The 21,075-nt window shown below is 42.5% G+C and overlaps 1 protein-coding gene across 1 annotated transcript; it reads right to left on the bottom strand.

The window, feature by feature from the left end:
* Positions 1-14,463: 14,463 nt before the first annotated feature.
* LOC147889516 (uncharacterized) lies at positions 14,464-18,993 on the bottom strand. Its single transcript, XM_087391266.1, has 3 exons — positions 18,838-18,993; positions 18,139-18,293; positions 14,464-17,964 (listed from the first exon to the last, which is right to left on the bottom strand). Exon 3 carries the CDS (start codon positions 17,803-17,805, stop codon positions 15,406-15,408), a length of 2,400 nt encoding a protein of 799 aa, XP_087247392.1. The 5' UTR covers positions 17,806-17,964; positions 18,139-18,293; positions 18,838-18,993; the 3' UTR covers positions 14,464-15,405.
* Between the last annotated feature and the right edge of the window lie 2,082 nt (positions 18,994-21,075).

The following is a 21,075-nucleotide window of genomic DNA, read 5'->3' as shown; positions in this document are numbered from 1 at the left end:
CGACTCCAGCGACCCTACTGCCTCCATTGCCATTGATCGACGAAAATAATAAGTCGACATAATCTAACTAGATTTTGACAAAATTTAGTAGATTCCATAGCCTTATCACTTGGCCACTCTAGTGACACGTGGCCATCATTGACACGTGCCACCCTATCCTCCCACATTAGCAAAACCAGGTCTAAGTGCCATGTAACCACCTCGGGCACGAGGCCACATCATCTCTTGCCTACTAGATCAGCTAGCTTATCATCATTCTACCATGTCACTAGGCTGACATCAGCAATGCCACATCATCATCCATGTCAGCACACCCACATCATTTGCCATGCCATTAGGGTTGACCAGTCAATTACTACATCACCTTGTGGCACTGTCCTCTACAGGCAAATCGTACACACTGCATGTGAATCCACCTGCCACATCAGCACAATGCTCCACAAGCACAGTCCTTGCTCAACATAGTCACTGCATGTGACCCCCCTGAGTGCCACATCATCATTAAGCACATTTGCTCCCTTTTTTTGCCCTTCCACATAGATCAAGTCGTATCTCTTGATTCAGGAAGAATTTGAGGGCATTCCAAACAAGAAAATTGCTCAATTTTTTATGTTCTATGCTCATCATATCACATGCATATTTCAACGCAAGTTTCACTCACTTTTGAGCCTCATCAAAAAAATCCACTTCCTTCATGCACATCAGCCTCTACATCGATGCATTTGACCTAGCAACTAAAACGAACAAAGAAAATAAATTATTTGTTATTTTTGCATCACTCGATGGTTTTTTTAGATCTAGTTCAGAGTAGATTAGATCATCCATAGCGAAGAGAACTCTAAAGCACCCAATCGAAGCCATGCCAAAAAATTCCGTAATAGTTCCTACTCGAAGTCAATCCATTCGCTCACATGCGATTTCACATCATCACATTACCTGAACCTGACATTCCACAGTTTAGTGAGCAGACTTCAGAGTGTTCAGAGACATTGACTGATTGTTTAGTGGGGGTAGATTGCACATGATTTGATTTCACACACACATGCCATCATTGTAAAGCCTATTTGGCTATTTTTGAGCATTTTGCACTTTATTCAAGCTATGTAAAGCCTCTTGGCTATTCCTAGCATCATTTGCCACAAGCCTTGTAACAGATTAGAATATATATTGTAGTTCTATCTTCACCGACAATTCAATTTACAATTGATACAGTCAGTATTTTGCAGTTGATTCAGATAGTGATTTCACAGACACATTGAGTACATTTCTTGGTCCATGTCTACGACTAGCAACCTCAATCTGGAGGCATCTACTAAGCTAGACAACTCCAATTATGGCACATGGAAATATCAAATGGAGACCATTCTTGTACTTCAGGACAAATGGGAGTATGTCGATGGATCTACACCTAGACCATTGGACAATCCAGCCAATAGTAGCTCTACTCCACTTGTTGTCACAACACCAATAGCAGGATCTACAGTGGGACCTCCAGCTACACCAACAGTTTTTGCAATAGTAGCAGATTCTATCATTGCCCTAGCACAGATAGAATGGGACAAGAAAGACAAGTATGCATATCATCTGATCAAGCAGAATGTGCAAGATGTCATGTTAGGACAGCTCAACATCATCAAGACATCGAAAGAAGCATGAGATGTGTTCGCAGCTCTCTATGAGTCCAAGAATACTTCCAGGATTCTCACACTGAGAAACCAGATAAACCAGACCATTGGACAATCCAGCTAATAGTAGCTCTACTCCACTTGTTGTCACAACACCAATAGCAGGATCTACAACAGGACCTCTAGCTACACCAACAGTTTTTGCAGTAGTAGCAGATTCTGTCATTGCCCTAGCACAGGTAGAATGGGACAAGAAAGACAAGTATGCATATCATCTGATCAAGCAAAATGTGCAAGATGTCATGTTAGGACAGCTCAACATCGTCAAGACATTGAAAGAAGCATGAGATGTGTTCGCAGCTCTCTATGAGTCTAAGAATACTTCCAGGATTCTCACACTAAGAAACCAGATAAACCAGATTTTTTGCAACAACAGTGAAACTGGTCATACTTATGTACTTAGAATCAAGGATTACAACAATCAACTCGCAGCACAATAGGAGAGACCATGAATCCTGTAGAAATGGTTCAAATCATTCTGAATGGACGAGAGGGATACAAGAATCTAGTCCAGAGTATTGCCATTCACAACGGCAAATTCTGACACTGGAAGAACTTCAGTTAGTTTTACTTGGTGAAGAACTCAGGACGCAAGCCATTCATCCACGCAAAGGTCATTCCAATGATCAAGCATTCACAGCTTTAGATAGAAGTAGAGGCAAAGGCAGAGGTAGAGGTAGATCATTCTAGTGAAGTGGTCATCATCAGCAAAAAAATCAATATCAAAGTCAGAATCAGCATTAGCAAACATCAAAATCAGCAAAGAGGAAATCATTCCAATTGAGGAAGATTCCAAGGATGAGGAAATGCATCCACCAATGTTTCAAACACTCAGTGCAACTACGGTCATAAGTTTGGACACTATGAAAGAGATTGCCACAAGTAGTGCGACCAAGGCCCAGCAACAATCGAGGAAATTCCCGCAGAAGAGGAAATCATCATGGTGGACATTCTAGTCATAGTCATTATGCAAATGAACCTGAGAACATGTTCCTTGCAAGCGAGTATATGCAAAAGATTGATACTGTGTATCTTGTTTTAGCTTTTTGATGAAGCTATCCTTGCTTCTTGTCACAATCAGATCATCTACGTACAAAAGTGCAATAGTAATGTCTTCTCCTTGAACTTTATAGTAGATATTATGATCTGCATTGGATTTCATGTATCTCAGATCAGCAAAATACTTGTTGATTCTATTGTACAACTTTTGGATGCTTGCTTTAAGTCGTAGGGACTTTTCTTGAGATGGAAAACCTGATTCTCCTTTCCTAGTTTAACATAACCTACTGGTTGTTACATGTAGACTTCCTCGTCTAGGTAACCATTGAGAAATGCATTCTTGACATTGAGCTGATACACATTCCATATGCTGAGTGCTGCTACTGATATCAAGAACCGTATCGAATCCATATTTGCTACTAGAGCATAAGCCTCATCATAATCCTATCCATATTGCGCTCAAATCCTTTTGCAACTAGTCTGGTTTTGTATCTTTTAATGCTTCCATCTGGATTGTACTTCACTTTGTATACCCATTTGTTTGCTATGGCCTTCTTTCTTTATGGAAGGTCACATAATTCCCAAGTATTATTCTTGTACAAAGCATCCATTTCTTCATTCATAGAAGTTTGCCATTCTAGCTTGTCTACTGCATCTTTGAAGTACACTAGCTCTTCTATAGCCATGATGGTAGTCATAAGAGCATAGTTGGTGGTTTCAACCTGAATTGCTTTGCCTTTCTAAGCAGATGTCAATTTGGATGGAGGTCTGCTTTCCCTAGTAGACCATATGAGTTGCTGGGTTCTTCTCGAGGTGCTTTTGGCAATTATTGCTCTTCCTCATCAACCTTTTTTGTAGATGATTGTGTAATCGATGCGTTTATCTCCTATGTTTTTGAGGTTTTCCATTCAGATTCCTCATCAAAGATTACATCACTGGAGATAATGACCTTTTGGTTGATGGGATCATACAGCTTGTATGCTTTGCTTTCTTCACTGTAGCCAACTATGATGCATTTGTGTGACTTTGCATCCAATTTTATGCAATGGTCTCATGTATGTGGGCATATACTATGCAACCAAATATGCGAAGATGCCCATGGCATGGCTTATGTCCAGTGAATGCTTCATAAGGTGTCATGCCCTAAATCGGTTTGGTCGAAAGTCAATTAAGCAAGTAGTTTAATGTGGCTATTGCTTCTACCCAATACTGATTCAGAAGATGCTTCTCACTAAGCATTGCTCTATCATTGTCTGCTAAAGTACCATTCTTCCTTTCAGCTCTTACATTATGCTGAGGAGTATCTACACAAGTGAATTGTCTTCGAATGCCATGACTTCTGCAAAAGTTCATGAATGCTGAAGACATGTATTCACCTCCTTTGTCTAATCTCATGACTTTGATCTTTCTGCCTGTCTGGTTTTCTACCATGGCTTTGAATTCTTGAAATCTGGAAAACACTTCAGATTTCTCTTTCAGAAAGTAGACCCAACAATATCTGTTGTAGCTGTCGATGAAAGTCAAGTAGTAAAGTGAACCATTGATGCTGCGGGTCTAGGCATAATGCCATACATCTGTATGAATCAAATCAAGAATACCTCTTGCTCGAGAGGTACTTCGCTTTTGTTTGCTTCGCAAAATTTTCCAAGAAACTAAAGTTTTGGAATTCCAATTGCCATATTCTGATTTCTGAGCTCAATCAAGCTCTTGAAATTGACATGTCCATATCTCTTGTGCCATTTTGTGGATAGTGGCATCAGTTGTAGTTGAGCTGACATGGCATGCGAATTTGGTACTGTGGCTAGCATTCTGAACAAGCGTCCTTCCTTGACTGCTTTTCCTACTAGCTAAAATCGTCTGGATTTGTCTCTGATTGTGCATTCATCTCCGTCGAAGATGACTTAGTAGTTGTGTTATGTCATTTGACCTATTGACAAAAGGTTTTTGCTGAGCTTCAGAGCATGGAGTACATCTTTCACCAATCCTTTCGTACCAGTGAAATTGTTCATAGGGACAATGCCTTTCCCTTGAACTGGATTCAATGTATTACTTGCCATGTAAATGACATTCTTCTGACCTTCTAATGGTTTCATCTCTATGAACCATTCCTGATGCTTTATCATATGAGATGATACACCACTGTCGATGTACCAAGGATCTTGATCTGGTTGGTCGACTTGATAACTAAAATCCTCTTTTGAATTGCAATCACTATCTGTAGAGTTCGACATGAAAGATCTCAGACTTATGCACTATTGTCTTGGAATTGAGTTATGGAGAGATTCAGACAGAACCTTTATGAGTTAGCTCAAATATGTTGACAATCTCTTGAAGAAGTTTCATATGGCAGATTGCAAGATCGCAACCACTCCCACGGAATAGAGTTTGAAACTTACAAAAGATTCAAAAAAGCCTATAATCAATTACAAGTACTATAGGTAGCTCATTGGATCTCTTATAAAACTGACTATCACACGACCAGATATATGTTATGCAGTAAGCTCACTAGCACAGTTTTTGACAAATCCAAAGCAGTCTCATGGGAATGTAGGCAAAAGAGTCTTGAGATACATCATAGGTACACCGTATAAGACAGTTTAGAATAGAATATAGAGGAAGTCATCCAAGGTTTCATGGATACTATAACAGTGACTATGCCGGAGATCATGAGACCAGGAGATCGACACAGGGATCTGCATTTTTACTTGGTCAAGGTGCTATATCATGGTTGTCAAACAAATAGCCAACTGTTTCTTTGTCTTCAACTGAAGCAGAATATAGATCTCTCATTACAAGTGCATGTGAGGCTATATGGCTCAAAAGACTATTGGCAAAACAGATTACTTTGATGAATCAAAGACAACAACAATATACTGTGATAATTAATCGGCTCAAGCATTGGACAAGAATCCAGTATATCACTCCAAGACAAAGCACATTGATGTCAGAAAGCACTTCATTAGAGAAAGAGTGTTACTTGGTCACATCACACTGTAGCATTGTGATAGCAAAGAGAATGTTGCAGACATCTTTACCAAACCACTCGGTAAAGAGCTTTTCGAGAAACACCGACAAGCTCTTGGTTTGACTCAGAGGAAGGAAATTCCTATTAAAGGGGTGTGATGGAATGTAATGCTTAGTCCTTCTTCGATTCCCCAGAATCATCATCTTGAGGGAAGGCCAACTTCATGATGTTGATCTTGAGGGAAGGTGTTGAGAGACTACGCTCAACATCATGTGATTACATGTGCATAGCACTAACAGATATAGGGTGCTATAAAGAAAAGGGTTAGATGCCCTAATGCTAACCTAAATGGGTTTGTATATATTCTACATTTTCAACTAAATCTAGTGTATAGTTAGTCATTTGTGGTGTGCTCTCTAGCTCTTCACTTTCTCCTCATCTCCACTCTTCTCCTCTCCCCTCTTCATATTTTGTCAGACATATCATCCACAAGGAAACTGAGGAGGCAGAGAGTGGCAACAAGACCTTGAAGATGATTGTATTAGAGAGTCAAAAGGACTGGGATGTAAAGCTTAACTCAGGGCTGTGGGCATATAGAACAGCCTTTAAAGTAACCACAGGCATGACACTAAACCAATTGGTATAAGGTTTGGAGGTTGTTGTCCCAATGGAGTTCATAGCATCGAGTTTGTGGATTTCAACGTAAAAGATGAGCCCACAAGAATCTGTGCAGTTCTGACAAGAGCAGCTACTTCGACTGCAAGAGGGCTAGATTCAAAGCCAGTATACATTTCAAGTCATTCAAGAATGGTGTAAAGCATGGGTGAATCAAGATATTAAGTTTAAGCTCTTTAGAGTGGGAGATCTGGTATTGGTATATAATTCCAGACTGGGAAGATTCATAAGCAAACTTTAATTGAGGTATCACGTTCTGGATTGTGGGGGACCTAAAACAGGGGACTTTTCAGATCACGGATCTACGTGGCAACAAGTCCCCAATACTAATCAACAAATTCCACATGAAGCCATTTATAGGAGTACATGAACCAGTGGAGTGACAGTTTGCACATGTGGATCACATCAAAGAGATGGTTTAAGTATCACATGATTAATTCCTTGCATCAATTCACCATCATCTTGGTCCTTCAAATCAGTTGGAGCACATTTAGGATCGACTTCATTGATTCAAATCTCAACATGTGAGGCCTTCTATGCACAAACCGACCATTGCCAACATTAGATATTGCAAGCACCACCTCTGAAACATAGGTTGTTTCTAATTTGCAAACCCTATAAAAAAGCATGGGGAAGAGAAAGGTTTCCTTTGGACCATCCTAGACATTGCACTTTAAGGCCCAGAAGCTAGAGGAGCTAGAAGAGCAAGTAGTGGAGTCTGACCTAAAGCATGCAAAAGAGTAAGCCAATACTTTGTGGCTTAATTGTCTCTATTTGTGGATTTCAAGTTTTATTTGGATGACAATGTATCCAAGATCCTGGTATGGTTAAAGAAGATGGAATTGGAGGGATACCACAACTATCACTGGTGGAAGTGGGAGATAAATATGCAGGCTAACGAGCAGTTTCCTCGCTTGCAAGAGTTTGGGGGATTTGCAGCACCAAGTGTTCAGGTAATGGAGCAAGTTCTTCTCAAGTGTTCAATTTACCATGGTATTCAAATGCACCCGTGTGGTTAGAAATGAAATGTACCTCACAAAAGATGGTAGAAGAGTTCAGAATGCCACAAAGAACCAAGCTTCATCACATGATCAACCACCTGTAGGAGCACTGTAAGACAGAAACATTTCTTATGGTTTCTAGAAAGTATAATGTTTCTTACTAAATACGATTACATGTCGGAATCAAATTATTCACTTATTCTATAAGCAAAAAATGGATGCAAATACAATTGGGTTGGCATAGTGCATGCAAGGATCGGGGGAAGTCCTTGGCAAGGAGAAAAGAAGAAGCGTGACATAGTCTAAGCTAAGGCAGATGCTGGCAGGTCCTTTATGCTAGTACAATCACATAGCCAGAATGACCTTTAGAGGAAGGAAGATGCAACCACCGGCCTACATAGAGTGCCACTAATAGAAGAAGAAAGAGCAGTAATGAAGGAAATCAGGTACATAGGCCAAGACATAGAGCAGTCATAAAATTCTAGAGTATTCAGCTGAGTTTGAACAAGCATTTCCAAAAGAATTTTCTCTTGAAAATGAGCTTAAAATGGCATGGGAAGCTTGAGATAATTGTAATATGGGTAACAATACTCTAATCATATATATAGCCAATTATAGAGAGGCATCCCTTAAATTAAAGGGTCTTGATGAGCTCAAAAGAGTTAGAAATTTTGTGAGGGGTTAAAAGACAAGTATAAGGGTGAGGTGAGAAGAAATTGTCCCAAACAATTTAAAGAAGCTATCAAGGATGCCTAAATATACAACAATACAATGGGGAGATCTCGTGGTGGTGAGAGTGCTCTCAACGGGAAGCTGAATGGAAGAGTGTGAGAGAGGAGAGCCAACAAAAATGGTGGGTGTAGAACACCCTAATCTTCTATGTCATCCATATATATATATGTGTGTGTGTGTGTGTGTTTGAGTATTGTACATAACCGGGGCTAAAGGCACCCCCACAACCTCCCACTTAAAGGCCAATGTGCCTTTGAGGGAGAACAGCTAGTGATCATTCTATCCAATGCCCATCAATACATGACAATACTCAAACTGCAGGTTAGGTAGAATCTTTGCCAGCATATCTGTAGGGTTACCATCTGTATGAACCTTGATAAGCTCTATGCGCTTGTTCTCTAGTACCTCCCTGATGAAATGGTACCTGACCTCAATGTGTTTAGTCTTTGCATGAAAGACCAGATTCCATGCTAGTTGAATAGCACTCATGGGATCACTATGTAATGTTGGTACACCTGTATGAATCCCCAAGTCTCCCACTAGCCAATCAAGCCATATAGCCTCCTTGCAACCCTCTATGGCTACAACATACTTGGCCTCTATGGTAGACAAAGCAACGCACTTCTATGCGTGAGACATCCAATACACTGCACCACCTACAAAGGTGAACACATAACGAGAAGTGGATCTCCTACTATCCACATGCCCTGCATAGTCTGAATCTATGTAATAGTGCGGTTCATCTTTTCTACAGCTGGATTCTACTCTTGAGTATGAGGAGACGTGAGCTCCCTCTTGATCCCATGTGTATAGAAATGTTGAAAGTCATGAGAGATATACTCTCCACTATTATCAGTCAGTAGGCATTTAAGTGTTCTACCTAACTGATTTTCAACCAAATCCAACCATTTTTGAAATACCTGAAACACATCGCTCTTTCGATAGAATAAGCCTACACTTTCCTAGTTGCATTTTCAATGAATGTCGCATAGTATTCACACCTGCCTAATGACCGTTTAGGCATGGGACCATATACGTCTGAATGCCCCAAATCAAGCCTTTTAAATTCTTTCTTTTCCCTTCTTTTATGGGTTGATTTAGTTTGCTTCCCATAGAGACAGTGCTCACAAGAGTTGAGAAGAGGAGGAATTGGGATGAGGAGAGGGAGAGGAGGGGTTGCAAGGTTGGAGGAGAGGGGTGGAGGAGTTGGGAGGTTAGGACATGCATTTGGACATGGAGTGCAAGGAAGCATGGACACTTGGAGAAAATTTCTTGGAATACCAAAGCAGAATTGAACACAATGCCCCAAAGAGTGTGGGCTTCATTCCATTATGGGGTATTTATACAAGTCTCGGCTCACCCAGACAAAAAATTCGTCACTCTGTCTTAGAAAACGTCTTTTTTGCACCAAAACTACACATGGGCTTGCAAAAAAAACTCCGAGACTACCAAAAATCACTTGCAGGCTTCTACAAGGTTCCAATACCACTTGGACAGCTCAAACAAGTACCCATAGGCTTGCTCTACCCTCCCACAGAGCTGTAGTAGTAGACTCTAGGCTCCAGGCGCACACACGGCTCATTTAGACAACCCACAAGCATCAGATAGACCACCCGGGCTCTGATACCAGTTGAGAGTGCTCTCAACGAAAGTAGAATAGAAGAGGGTGAGAGAGAGGGAGATCCAGAAGAGAACCACACAAGTTTTATTGGGTGCAAAGCACCCTAATCTTCTATGTCATCCATACATGTGTGTGTGTGTGTATGTGTGTGTGTGTGTGTGTGTGTGTGTGTGTGTGTGTGTGTTTGAGTATTGCACATAGCCGAGGTTAAGGCACAGTGGCCTTTAACCCCCACAAGTGGAACTATGGAATAAAGTAGTTTGTTCCCAAATTCAATAAATTTCTCGATTTAAAAACAAGGGGAAATTTAAAAAGAGGGATTCTCAAGCACAATCCAAGAAATAAACACAAAGATATTCACTTTTAAAAATAGAGGATTATGACAAAACCAAGCAAAAAAATCTTTGATTTAAATGTTTCAGCAAATATCATTCTATTTGGAACTTCCTAGAAACTAGAAGGTGAGAGATAAAGCCCCAAATGAATCTCCATAAACATAAGTACACACACTACAAGTATTACCACATAAGGTAGTGAAAAGTCCAAAAATGATGGATATTCTACCAATGCGGTCTTTTAAGCTAACTTTCAAAACAAAAATGTAGTAAAATAACCAAATGCTTGCGAAGTGCACTAAAATAGTTATTGTAATCAACCAAATACCATACTCCTTATGATTAAACAAATATTTGCTATGATTAATTCTATCTTTCAAAACAAAAAATGTACTTGCTAATAATGAATAATGCTATGCTTAAGTTATTTTTTGAAAACAAAAATTATGCTTGCTAATAATGAATGATGCTATGATTAATCTATCTTTTAAACTAAAAATTATATTTGCTATAACTAAATACTTGCCATGAACACTTTACTTTGTATGATTCTTAGCATCCAATTCCATAGAGTAATTATGTTTTTACACGAACAAATGACTTGTTCTCTTGGAGAGGTCGTGTACATATACACCTTCTTTGAGTAAAAATACACCCTTTAAGTATAAGAAAAGCACATAAACAATGTAAGTAATTATGATCCTAAGAACATCGTCGGATGACCAATTCTTTTAAAGGGGTTGTGTACATATACACCTTTGTGGCCCTTTAAGTACAAAAACTAACTCTTCAATAATATTCATATACATTAATGAGAGAAAAGACATTAAAAAGAACTCAAAAATCATGTTCAACATGTTAATGAGAGCAAAAAAAAACATTGCTCCATCCAACATTTGTTGATGGCGCCTTTTGCTGCTTCCACACTACACCCTCCATTCAACAAATCTTGAAGTATTGAACATGACTCATCATTAGGTGTGCTTTCTAGAACTATGGCCTTCATTAATAACATATGGACCTGACTTGTGTGTGAACTACTAGGGTCTAGACTAATAGGTTGCTCATGGTCATTGGATTTTTTCAAAAATTTCTTATGATAAATACACATAGCAATTCGTATGTAAACTTTTTGTGAGAGGTGACATTAGGCTTATACTCATGAGGCATGCTTACATATCTTTGAGTTGTCCTCCTCAGCCCTTTTTTTCCCTTAGGGTCAACATCTAAAAACAAGGCTTATTTCTTTGTTGAAATGTGAAAACAAGTCTTATATTTCTTTTTTCCTTAGGGTCAACATCTTAAAACAAGGTTTATTTCTTCGTTGAAAGGTAAAGGGAAAAGCGGCGTCCTTATGAAAGCATATATTAATGGATATTCATTTCTTTATTTCTTTTCAAAGTCACATTAGGAGTTGGTCTGTAATGTAATTAATGCTATCATTTTCACATAGTAAAGTAATGTTATAAAAACATTTTGAACAAGATGCTCATTAATTATTCACTCTTAGGAACTTAAATCATAGATTTTGTTAAGCAATTTTGTATAGAGCATGCTTAATAAATCTTGTCTATCATGTTGTCTCATGCTATGGGTTGAAGATACAACTTATAACTCAATAACGTAATACTTCATGATTTCTTTCTTGAAATCTTCATGTGAACATGAGTAGAGAAGTCTATGAACATATTTGATCTTCTTGGAAAACATCAAATGCATAAAGAAATATGCCAATGTGCTTATTATAACATCAAAAGTAGACATTTTGTTTGCTAGCTTAAAATCAGAATAATTGTTAATAGAATATATGTAATCCCTTAAAATTTGTGCATTCTTTTATGTAAGAAAATAGGCTTGGACCTGTTTTAGAATCTAGAAATTAAGTCCTCCTTACAGTCATCAGCCTATAGCCTTAAGTCGTGTGTCCTTTCTTACAATGGAATCATACAAGAAGGAGACAAGAAGCTCAATTAGTTGATTGGATTGACAAGGGGATATTCTAAAAAGCAAGTAGTGAAAGGTAAACAATAAGAATGTGCTAGCGATTTCAAAGTTAATGCGTTGATTTTTTTTAATATCATCATACAAGAAGTACACTTGTATCTTATCTAGGTATTGACAAGTGGATATCATATTGACTAAAAATCTAGTGGTGAAAGACAGAAGATAAGCACTCAATAGTACTTCTGAAGTTGACGTGTTCATATTTTTATATGTTCTCATATAAGAAGTACACTTGGTGTGTTATCTATTATATTGAAAAGTGAATATCCTATTTTCTAAAAATAGAGGTGAAAGGCAAAAGGCAAGCATTCAATACTACTTTCGAACAACTTTTTGTATGTTCTCATGTAAACTTATATAGGATATCTCATTTAAAAATGGATAATGTTCTCAATAGTAATTTAGGCACAACTCACCTTCATTGTATTTGGCATAACATGATGATGATTACATATTTTGTATGTGGCTTGACTATAAACTATATATTATTATAATGAACTCGAAAGTCCTTGTTTAATTTTGATGCATCTAAACCAAACCAAAAGTATAACTAGTTATAGCTTTGTATCTTTCTTTTTTTGCTTTGGATTTGGCTCAATGAAATGATGTGTCACATGAATAAAGTTGCACAAGTACATAGGAGGAGAGGGATACAATTGTTAGTGTAAGAATTTTAATGTGAAATCATCCAATCTAAGATTTTAGCAATGCCATGTTTGTTAAAATATTAGATGGGAGAGAGAGTGGTGTTCGGATGTTCGGGCCCCTCTTTGCAAATATACATACAAATTCTCATAGAATTAAATATTTTATTAGTTATTTATGGATAATTAAGTTATTATTAGACATGTTATCCGATGAATGCTTAGATAAAGGCATGGGAAAAACATATCTTTCCAAGATTTTGGGCCCATTAGTTGAGCTCTCTTTTTTGTTTCTTCCTCCCAAAGCATCCATATTTGGATTTTGCTTTTTAATTGTGGTAGCAAGACATGACAATCTAATATCTAAGTACATTCAACAAAAGATAAAGAAATGGTTTCATCACAATGTTTTCTTTATCTTCTCTAACAGTTTTATTTTGTTGTGCTTTTATTAGATATTGCTCTTATGATAAAGAATGTAGAATAAAACATGGGGAAAACATGAGCAGCTAAGTTTTGGAAAGATTTGTCTTTTTTGCTTTTTCAGTGATGTATATATGCTTTCCTCAAAAGTGGTTAATCTCCTTTCTTTTGAAATCTCCAGGGTGTGAGTGGTCTAGTAGGGACATGGGGAAAACATGAGCAGCTAAGTTTTGGAAAGATTTGTCTTTTTTGCTTTTTCAGTGATGTATATATGCTTTCCTCAAAAGTGGTTAATCTCCTTTCTTTTAAAATCCCCAGGGTGTCAGTGGTCTAGTAGCTCTTGGACATCAATAATTAGACTAAACTTGGGTATCTATGTGCAAAATGAGGGGAACATAGTTTGGAAAGTATATTTAGATTGGTATGTCATGAGAATAATGGATGCCCCTCTATCTCATACGTATTAATCCTCTAATATATATTCAAAAACATTTTGCTAAATGAATGAAAGTGGGATAATTGAGAATTACAATTTTACAGTTTGTCTAAAAACAGATAAAAAGGCTCCCATAGATTTTATTATTTTATTGATAAAAGATTGAGGATTTCCCCCCTTTCACAACGCTATGCCACCTACTTAAGACTCAAAATTTTGCTAATTGATAACTAGCCTTAGCGTAATAAAGCTTAAAGAACAACTTTTCTAAGTCAACGAATGGGCGTCTTCAAGAGACAGATCCCTCTAGTACAAAAGTCATGCATAAGTTGGTTATACATTTTCAGAGCTTCGTCATGTCAAAGCGAGTGCCGAGTGCCTAACACAAACTGGTTCCATGCAAGCAAAATCATTGAGAAGCATGTTGACCTCACAAAACAAGCTAGCAATTGTAGTTTGATGCAATGAACAAAAATGTGCTATTTACAAGGGTAATACATATTTTCTATTTACATGGGAATAACTCTATGAAGAAATGCTTCCTTTCAATATGTTATCCTTGGAACACTATTACAAACAATAACATAAGATGTACTCCCAAATCTATTTAAATTTCTAATATCCATTAAAATGAATAATAAAGTTTCAATTCATCAACTTGATCAAGATAGTGTAGAGATAAGAAAGCCATGATTGAATATGCAAGTAGTGTGCAACGAAAGTGCATGTGTCCCAAATAGGAGCAATGTGGGGATAAACTACATGCGTCCCTTGTTTGCTTTGGCTCGGCCTATATTAAAAGAAGATCGGAAGGACAAAAGAATTCATTATAAAAGAAATGAATTCATAATAAAATACAGAGTAGGTCCTTTAATTCCCGAGGAGTAATTTCTATAATTGTTAATTTTTGGGGAAAGGCAAAAAAATAAAAGGGAGTCTAATGTAAAGAAAGTAGAAGTTCATATTTGAACTGCAACGTATAAGTCAAGTCTATACAAAAGGGCGATATGTATAGGACAATGTACATTGAACGCGAAGGGGCGATGGCGCACAACAAAAACAAAACTCGAGCTGCACCAAACTCTGGATCGGCTGCTCATCATGCTTCTACGGTGAGATACAGGAAGCTTGGAGGATGCACAAAACTCTGCATCTGCTGCTGATGCTTGGAGGGTGATACACGAAGCCTCTGAGGGGGGAGGTTGAGCAGTATGGAGCTGGAGGAAAAAGGGGAGAGACACAGAAAGTTGGCGAGGGGGGAGAGATGAAGGATTGCAAGGAGAGAGTGTACTGTGTTTGCGTTTGCTCAGATGAGGCGACAAAACAAGAATCAACTCCGCCGAGACTGCAAAAAACCGCGACTGGCTCGCCATCGTTGCTTCCTGGAATCTTGAGAAAACATGGCAATGGTTGAAGGTGGCAGAACAAAAGATTCATAAGAGAAGAGTAGATAAACTTATTACGAGGAAGGTGGCTATGGCGGAGATCAAAGCATGCAGATTGACGACTTGCAGGCAGACAGGGCGACCGAGTTGAACTCCGCATTGACATTTTACAGGATCTCTGAGATGATGGGGGTGAATATACATACACAGGAAAGCCTGTATGATTGATTGATGGGGGCAATGCAGAGGTGAAACAGTAAAGCATGAAGGGCGTGGCTATGGCGGACGGAAGCTTTACACGGATATTCGCAACGGGGAGGCTGGCTATGGTGGTTAACTTCTGGCAATGGAAGAGGATTCAAGCTTTACAACGGGTTGTGGCTATGGCGGACTAGAAGCTTATGGCTATGGCGGTCGAGGAGCTTGAGCTGCGGCTATCGCGGAAGACGTACGAGCTTCGACAATGGCTATGGCGGAGAGATCAAGCTCTGATTCAGCGCTCAATCCATGTCTTCTTGCTCGTCTTCGCTCGTCACAACACTGCTAGCCACTGAGAAATCGCTTCCGCCATAGCTGCTCGCTTCAGAATCGCTGTCGCCATAGCTCCTGCCTCCTCCTCCTCCTCCTGCTGTCGAATACACATAGAACGATGGAATCGCTTCCCCTTCGCCATTGAAATCAAGCTCCTCATCCACTGCTCGCGTTCGCATTGCTGCTCCGGCTATGGCGATCCAATCTCCCTCTCGCAATCCGCTTTGCTCCGCCATCGCTCCATTCCTCGAGCTCGCCTTGATCATCAATGAATTCACCTCGCCATAGCTTCCCCCCCCCCTGCTTATCACCCTCACCGTCTGCTCCCCAGCTCCCCGCCTCCCCAACACCTCCTTCACAGCTTCGTTCACCCACACCTCGCTCCCCTTCTCCCCCCCACCCTTCACAGCACCTGCCAGCGTCAAGGCTTCCTCCACAATCACTCGCCCTACTTTCGCAATCACCTCCACCCCCATGGCCGATGGAAAGTACTTCTCCACCGCCAGATTCATCGAGCTTGCGGTTTCCAGCCACCTTCCATCCAAATTGCGCTCGAACACATCGCCCACGTCGAGCAATCTTAGCGGAGGAAGCCCCAGCGAGCATGCAGCTTCGAAGGCTTTGCGTGCAGCCCTGATCCCATCGTCACAACAAATGCGATCCCATGCAAGATCAAGAGCCACGCCTACAACGCGAAGACTCAGGGTTTTGGAAATGACGAATAGGTGCTCAATGACAGCACAGCCTGCATCGGGTCGATATCGAAGAAGCAATTCGGCGTTGGGATACAGCCGCTGCAGAAGGAGGAGCTCCATTTCGGAATTCACAGAGGCGAGCAAAGAACCGGTATGAGTGATGCGGTATGGGAGCTCGCAGAGGCCTCTGTAAATCAACCTGTTGGACGGGAGGTTGAAGCCATGGACTGCAGCGAATTGCGCATTGCCAAACACGCAGAAACCCGCACCAAGAGCTGCCAAAACAGAAACCAAGCACCTATCGGTGTTCCAATGCAGGTCGTAGAATGGTTTCACCCGAGGCAACGCAGACGACCAAGCATCCCAGAGTCTGATTACTTGCCCCAAATCCATCACGCAGAAGTGGTCATCACCAAGCTCAAGAATGGACGAAATCTTCTCCCTGATGAACATGTCGAGCTCTTCAATCGATGCTCCGATCACAGAGGGCTGAATTGTAGCCACTGCTTCCTCTGCAATGGCTCCACAAGCTGCCTCCGCCAAACGGGGTAGCATGCAAACATCCATCTTGTTGCATCCAAGCTTGTGAGAGGTGGAGGGGAACAATGGCAGAGGGATTACCATTGAACTGCAGGCAGCAGAGCTCTTCCTGAAAGTGTGGAATGTCACGACGCTGTCGCCGGGAAGCTCCTGCCGGCTGGAGCAATCGCAAGAGTACCCCAAAGGCAACACCGTTGACCCCCAAGAACCTGTAGCCTTCCCATCTTGATGAGAACCGGACACGTGAATCGACATGACGAGCTTTGCAGGCTGAAAACACGATAAAACACGATCTACCAGTGCCTGCAGATCGAGTCTTTGAGGACTGTACCCCATCGCCTCGAAGCTTGCGTAGCTATGGCTCTCTTCCGGAGTGATATGTATGGTGGAGAGGGCACCGCCTTCCATCCCATTCATGGAATAACCGCAAGGAGCAAATGCAAAATCGCAAATTTGCGCATTAGGAAGAAGAGCAGCAATGCCGGACTGTACAGTCATCTCTTTGCCGGATCTGGAGCCCGACTCGTTGAAGAACTGGGAGGCAATCGTCCTGTCTAGCTGCGTCATGCACATTTCCAAGGTATAGGTCGCTGCTGCTGCTGCGGTCGACATCCTGCCGAAACCCTCCACAGCAGCCGAATAGATATGCCATTTCTGATTGCGCGACGCATCCCCCATCACGTACGCTTTGCGCGCAGGCCCAAGCCTGCCGAAAAACGTGTCGAGATAGCGCACCTCTTCGTTGAAAGAGGTGTAGGGATAAGGCTGCTCCAGAGGGAAGATGAAGGTCCCGTGGGTATATTTGCAACGGGCGACTTCCAAGCCAAGATTGGAGGCGTAATGGAGCAGGAAGGGGATGGATTTGAGGAGCTGCGTTCGGCCACAAGTCTTGAGGATGATGCAGCAAGGGTAGACGAAGAGGCTGGACTCGGAGAGGACGTAGGAGTCGAACAGATTGTTGTGGAGCTCGGAGACGATGGTGCACTCTGCAGGTCTGAGGAGGTTGTCAATTTGGGAGCGGTTCAATCTTCGGAGGCCACAGGAGTTTGCAGCAGCATGGGAGGGGAAGAATTCCACCTCCAGCCTCTTCTCGCATCCCTCGAATCCTTGCGAGTTCTGCATGTCTGCACTCATGATTCGTCCTCTCTTTCTTTACCAGAGAGGATGATGAAGCTTTCTTCTTTCCGGAGAGGTGATGAAGCTCACAATCGATCAAATGAGGAAGAAAGTCACGCTAGCTTATCTTCATGGTGCTCGAATCACCGCTGCGCATTAGGATGGCTGTCGGACACACTACACAAATACCACAGAGTTCTTGAGTCAACCATGGAACTCCAGCGTTGCAACCGCAACAATCTACGCACCATCGACACAGTGAGCAAAAATCTGTGATTCCGCCGTCTTGATCAGACTTGGAACTCACAGATCGAAGCGCATGGATTGAAATTGAGGATGCAGTCCACTTACATTGCAGTAGGCTACGCAATGGAACATCTCAATTCCTCCGTGAGGTCGCACATCTTCAACTTTGTAACCGAGAGGTGTCTCGTAGGGATGGAGTGATTTGAGACTGGTGTTTTCTGCTCTGTTGCTGCGATCCATGGTAGCAACCAGCTGGGCTCCTGCGCAACAACAAGAAATCTTCAACAAGCAGGGAGTGGAGGAGAATTCTTGTGCAAGAAATCCTTCGTTCCAATGGAAATACGCTAGCAATTTGCACAACAAGCATCTGGGATGAGCGTAGAGCAGACAGGAAGATGAAAAGCCGCCATAGCCCAATTCTCTTGCACTCATTTGCCCTCCCTCTCCCGCCTTAAGTGCCATAGCCGTTGCAACACTCATTCACCCATTCGCCCTCCCTCTCCCTCTTTTACAAGACGCCATAGCCCAAAGCTCATTCAGCCGTTCGTCCCTGCCTTGATCTCTCTCTCTCTCTCTCTCTCTCTCTCTCTCTCTCTCTCTGCCTGTCTTTCTCTGCCTCTTCCTCTGTCTCGCTCATTCCCCGTCTCAACCCCTCGTCGCACAGCCCTCCCCGCACAACACGTCTCTCAGTCTGTCAGCGGAATGAAATCCACAGCTAGGAACGAGCTTTCAGAGATGCGCGCTGATGGGGAGATGGATAGAAAAGGAATGCGATTGAGAGAGAGAAAGAGAGCGAGAACGCACAGTGCCGGCAGCATGAGAGAAGGGAAGAGGGCGCGCAGCGCTAGACAGTGGAATGAATTACGCAGCCCGAGGCCGAGCGACAAGATTAAGTCGAAGAGGAGAGGAGGAGGGGAGGAGAGGGAGGAGGAGAATATGGAGTGCTCGCAAGGAGGAAGGATTGGGCTGCCACCATGAACTTGGATGGAAGACGAGAATATATATAATAACAAGAAGAGAGAAGGCGTAAGGCGTATCCACTCGTGTGGGAATACGAATTGGATGGCGACGACGTGTGTGCCAACCCAAACCAGCCCGACCAAATTCAGACTTTCACCCTAAAACCGTTCCTGGTTTTTTTATCCCCCCCCTTTTAGCGGTTTTACTTTTTCATAAGTTCCATCCACGCACGCGCGCGCATGTCCCCCCCCTCTGCCCACCAGCCACGTGTTGGGTGCTTACTTCCCTCCTATGCCGCTCGCTTACGTGGCGCCGACGTGCTAGTCTGGGCGCCGCCGGTCGACGTGGCCGCCAGCCGGGCACACGCCCCGCTCATGTCACTCTCTGATTGCAAATATTTGGCGGGCAGAAAACGATCTTCAGAGCGCAACCGGCGACCGGCGTGGCCGGTTGCCCCCTGCGGGGCCAGCCCATCCTCGTACGGCGTGATGTGAAATCTATGGTACCTTCCCCAATCGTTGCTGATGGTGAGTCCGGGCCTGGTAGTCAATCGCGATTTGGCCTCTTCAGACCAGCTGTTGAGGCATGGGGGGCATTGGGGGCAGGCATCAAATCGGGATTTGTGTGCACTGTGGAGTCTGGACTCTGCATAAAACCTGCAGCGTGCAGGCTTCAGCGGCATGGAAGACTATTCCCCCTTGGCAGGATCCCATTAACGCGGGGAACTGCGCCATGCATAATGGCGGCGTGTGCGCAACGCATCATGTCAAGCGCAAGCGCGCGCATGCCCCATACTCAACGCCTGAAAGGGGGCTTCCATGGCGCGAAATCATGGCTATCCAGCGCGGAAACTCAATTGTGCATGTCGCCCAGGGTCGCAATAATGGGAGTCTAGGCCAAGATAGAAGCAGCCGGTTCGACCGGTAACGCCGGCCGGATTGCGAGGCACCCGGCAGCGGCAGCGGCGCCGGAAACGGGTGGGGTGGGGTGGGGTGGGGTTACCGAGGCCGGTTCCCGCATGGAGTCCGGCCATTGGCTGGCCGGCATGTTTGGCTGGCCGTGGAAAGACGACCCCCCGTGATTGCCCGCACGGCGCTCTGGATTCGCGAATCGCTGAGTACATTATCATTCCTGCGGGCTCCCGATCTGCACAAGTCATCATCCTTTACACGGGGAGCGGCCGGGCTGCTCCTCCACCCCACGCTGCGAGACTCGAGACCCATTTTTTGTCCTCCCATTTTTGCCAGCCCCGAGACACAGCCCACCAATGTTTAAAATACTCTACACTGCAATTACCGCCAAATATAGCGGCACCGGGTATACGTGGCGCCTGGGCCGCTGCCAAATCGGATATTTATAGAAGCCGTCCGGCGTCCACCTTGAGGTTGACAAGAAGAAATGCTGACTGGTGCGACCACGGGAGACACATCTCGCACGCGCGCACACGAGTGGGCCCTGTCTCGCCGCCAGCTGTCCCCTTGAGAGCCAGCACGAGCTGCGGGAAAGGCGACCGCGTGCCGCAAGCAGATGATGAACGTGAAGCCCTGGCGTCGCTGGCTTTGTTATTCGCTTTTCACTTTTAATTATATAGAATTATTGTTGCCCCGATCGGTAGCCATCATAGCCATCATCCGTTGACACTCGTGGTCTTCACGGTCTCCTTTCCCTCATTCGACTCCAGCGTTCTCCTCTACGTTTTTGTGACCGAGAACACACTCAAGGAATTTCCCCTTTTGCCTCGATTCTTCCCAAAATTCGGTTTACAACAATCAATCTCTTATCTTTTGTTGGAACGTTCATATACATTGAACAAACTAGTACTATGTTTGAGCTTTGAATCAATGTTCACATAAAAATCTCAATATACATTGAACGACTAATCAATATTTGAGCTTTGAACTTAGGATGGAAGATCTCAATGTATATGAGAACAAGAGAGAATATATATATGGATTGAGAGTTATGTGAGTTTAGAATCAATTTTCACATAAAACTCTCAATTCGTAGGATCTCTCACTTGGGAACATTCATTGAAAAGTAAGTCCATACATTGAACAACCTAATATTTGAGCTTGTGAATCA

Source organism: Dipteris shenzhenensis, chromosome 20, assembly GCF_047967505.1.
Source record: "Dipteris shenzhenensis isolate YYH24624 ecotype China chromosome 20, Dip_SZ_1.0, whole genome shotgun sequence".
Taxonomy (NCBI): Eukaryota; Viridiplantae; Streptophyta; class Polypodiopsida; order Gleicheniales; family Dipteridaceae; genus Dipteris; species Dipteris shenzhenensis.
This window is presented reverse-complemented; position numbering and strand designations above follow the sequence as displayed.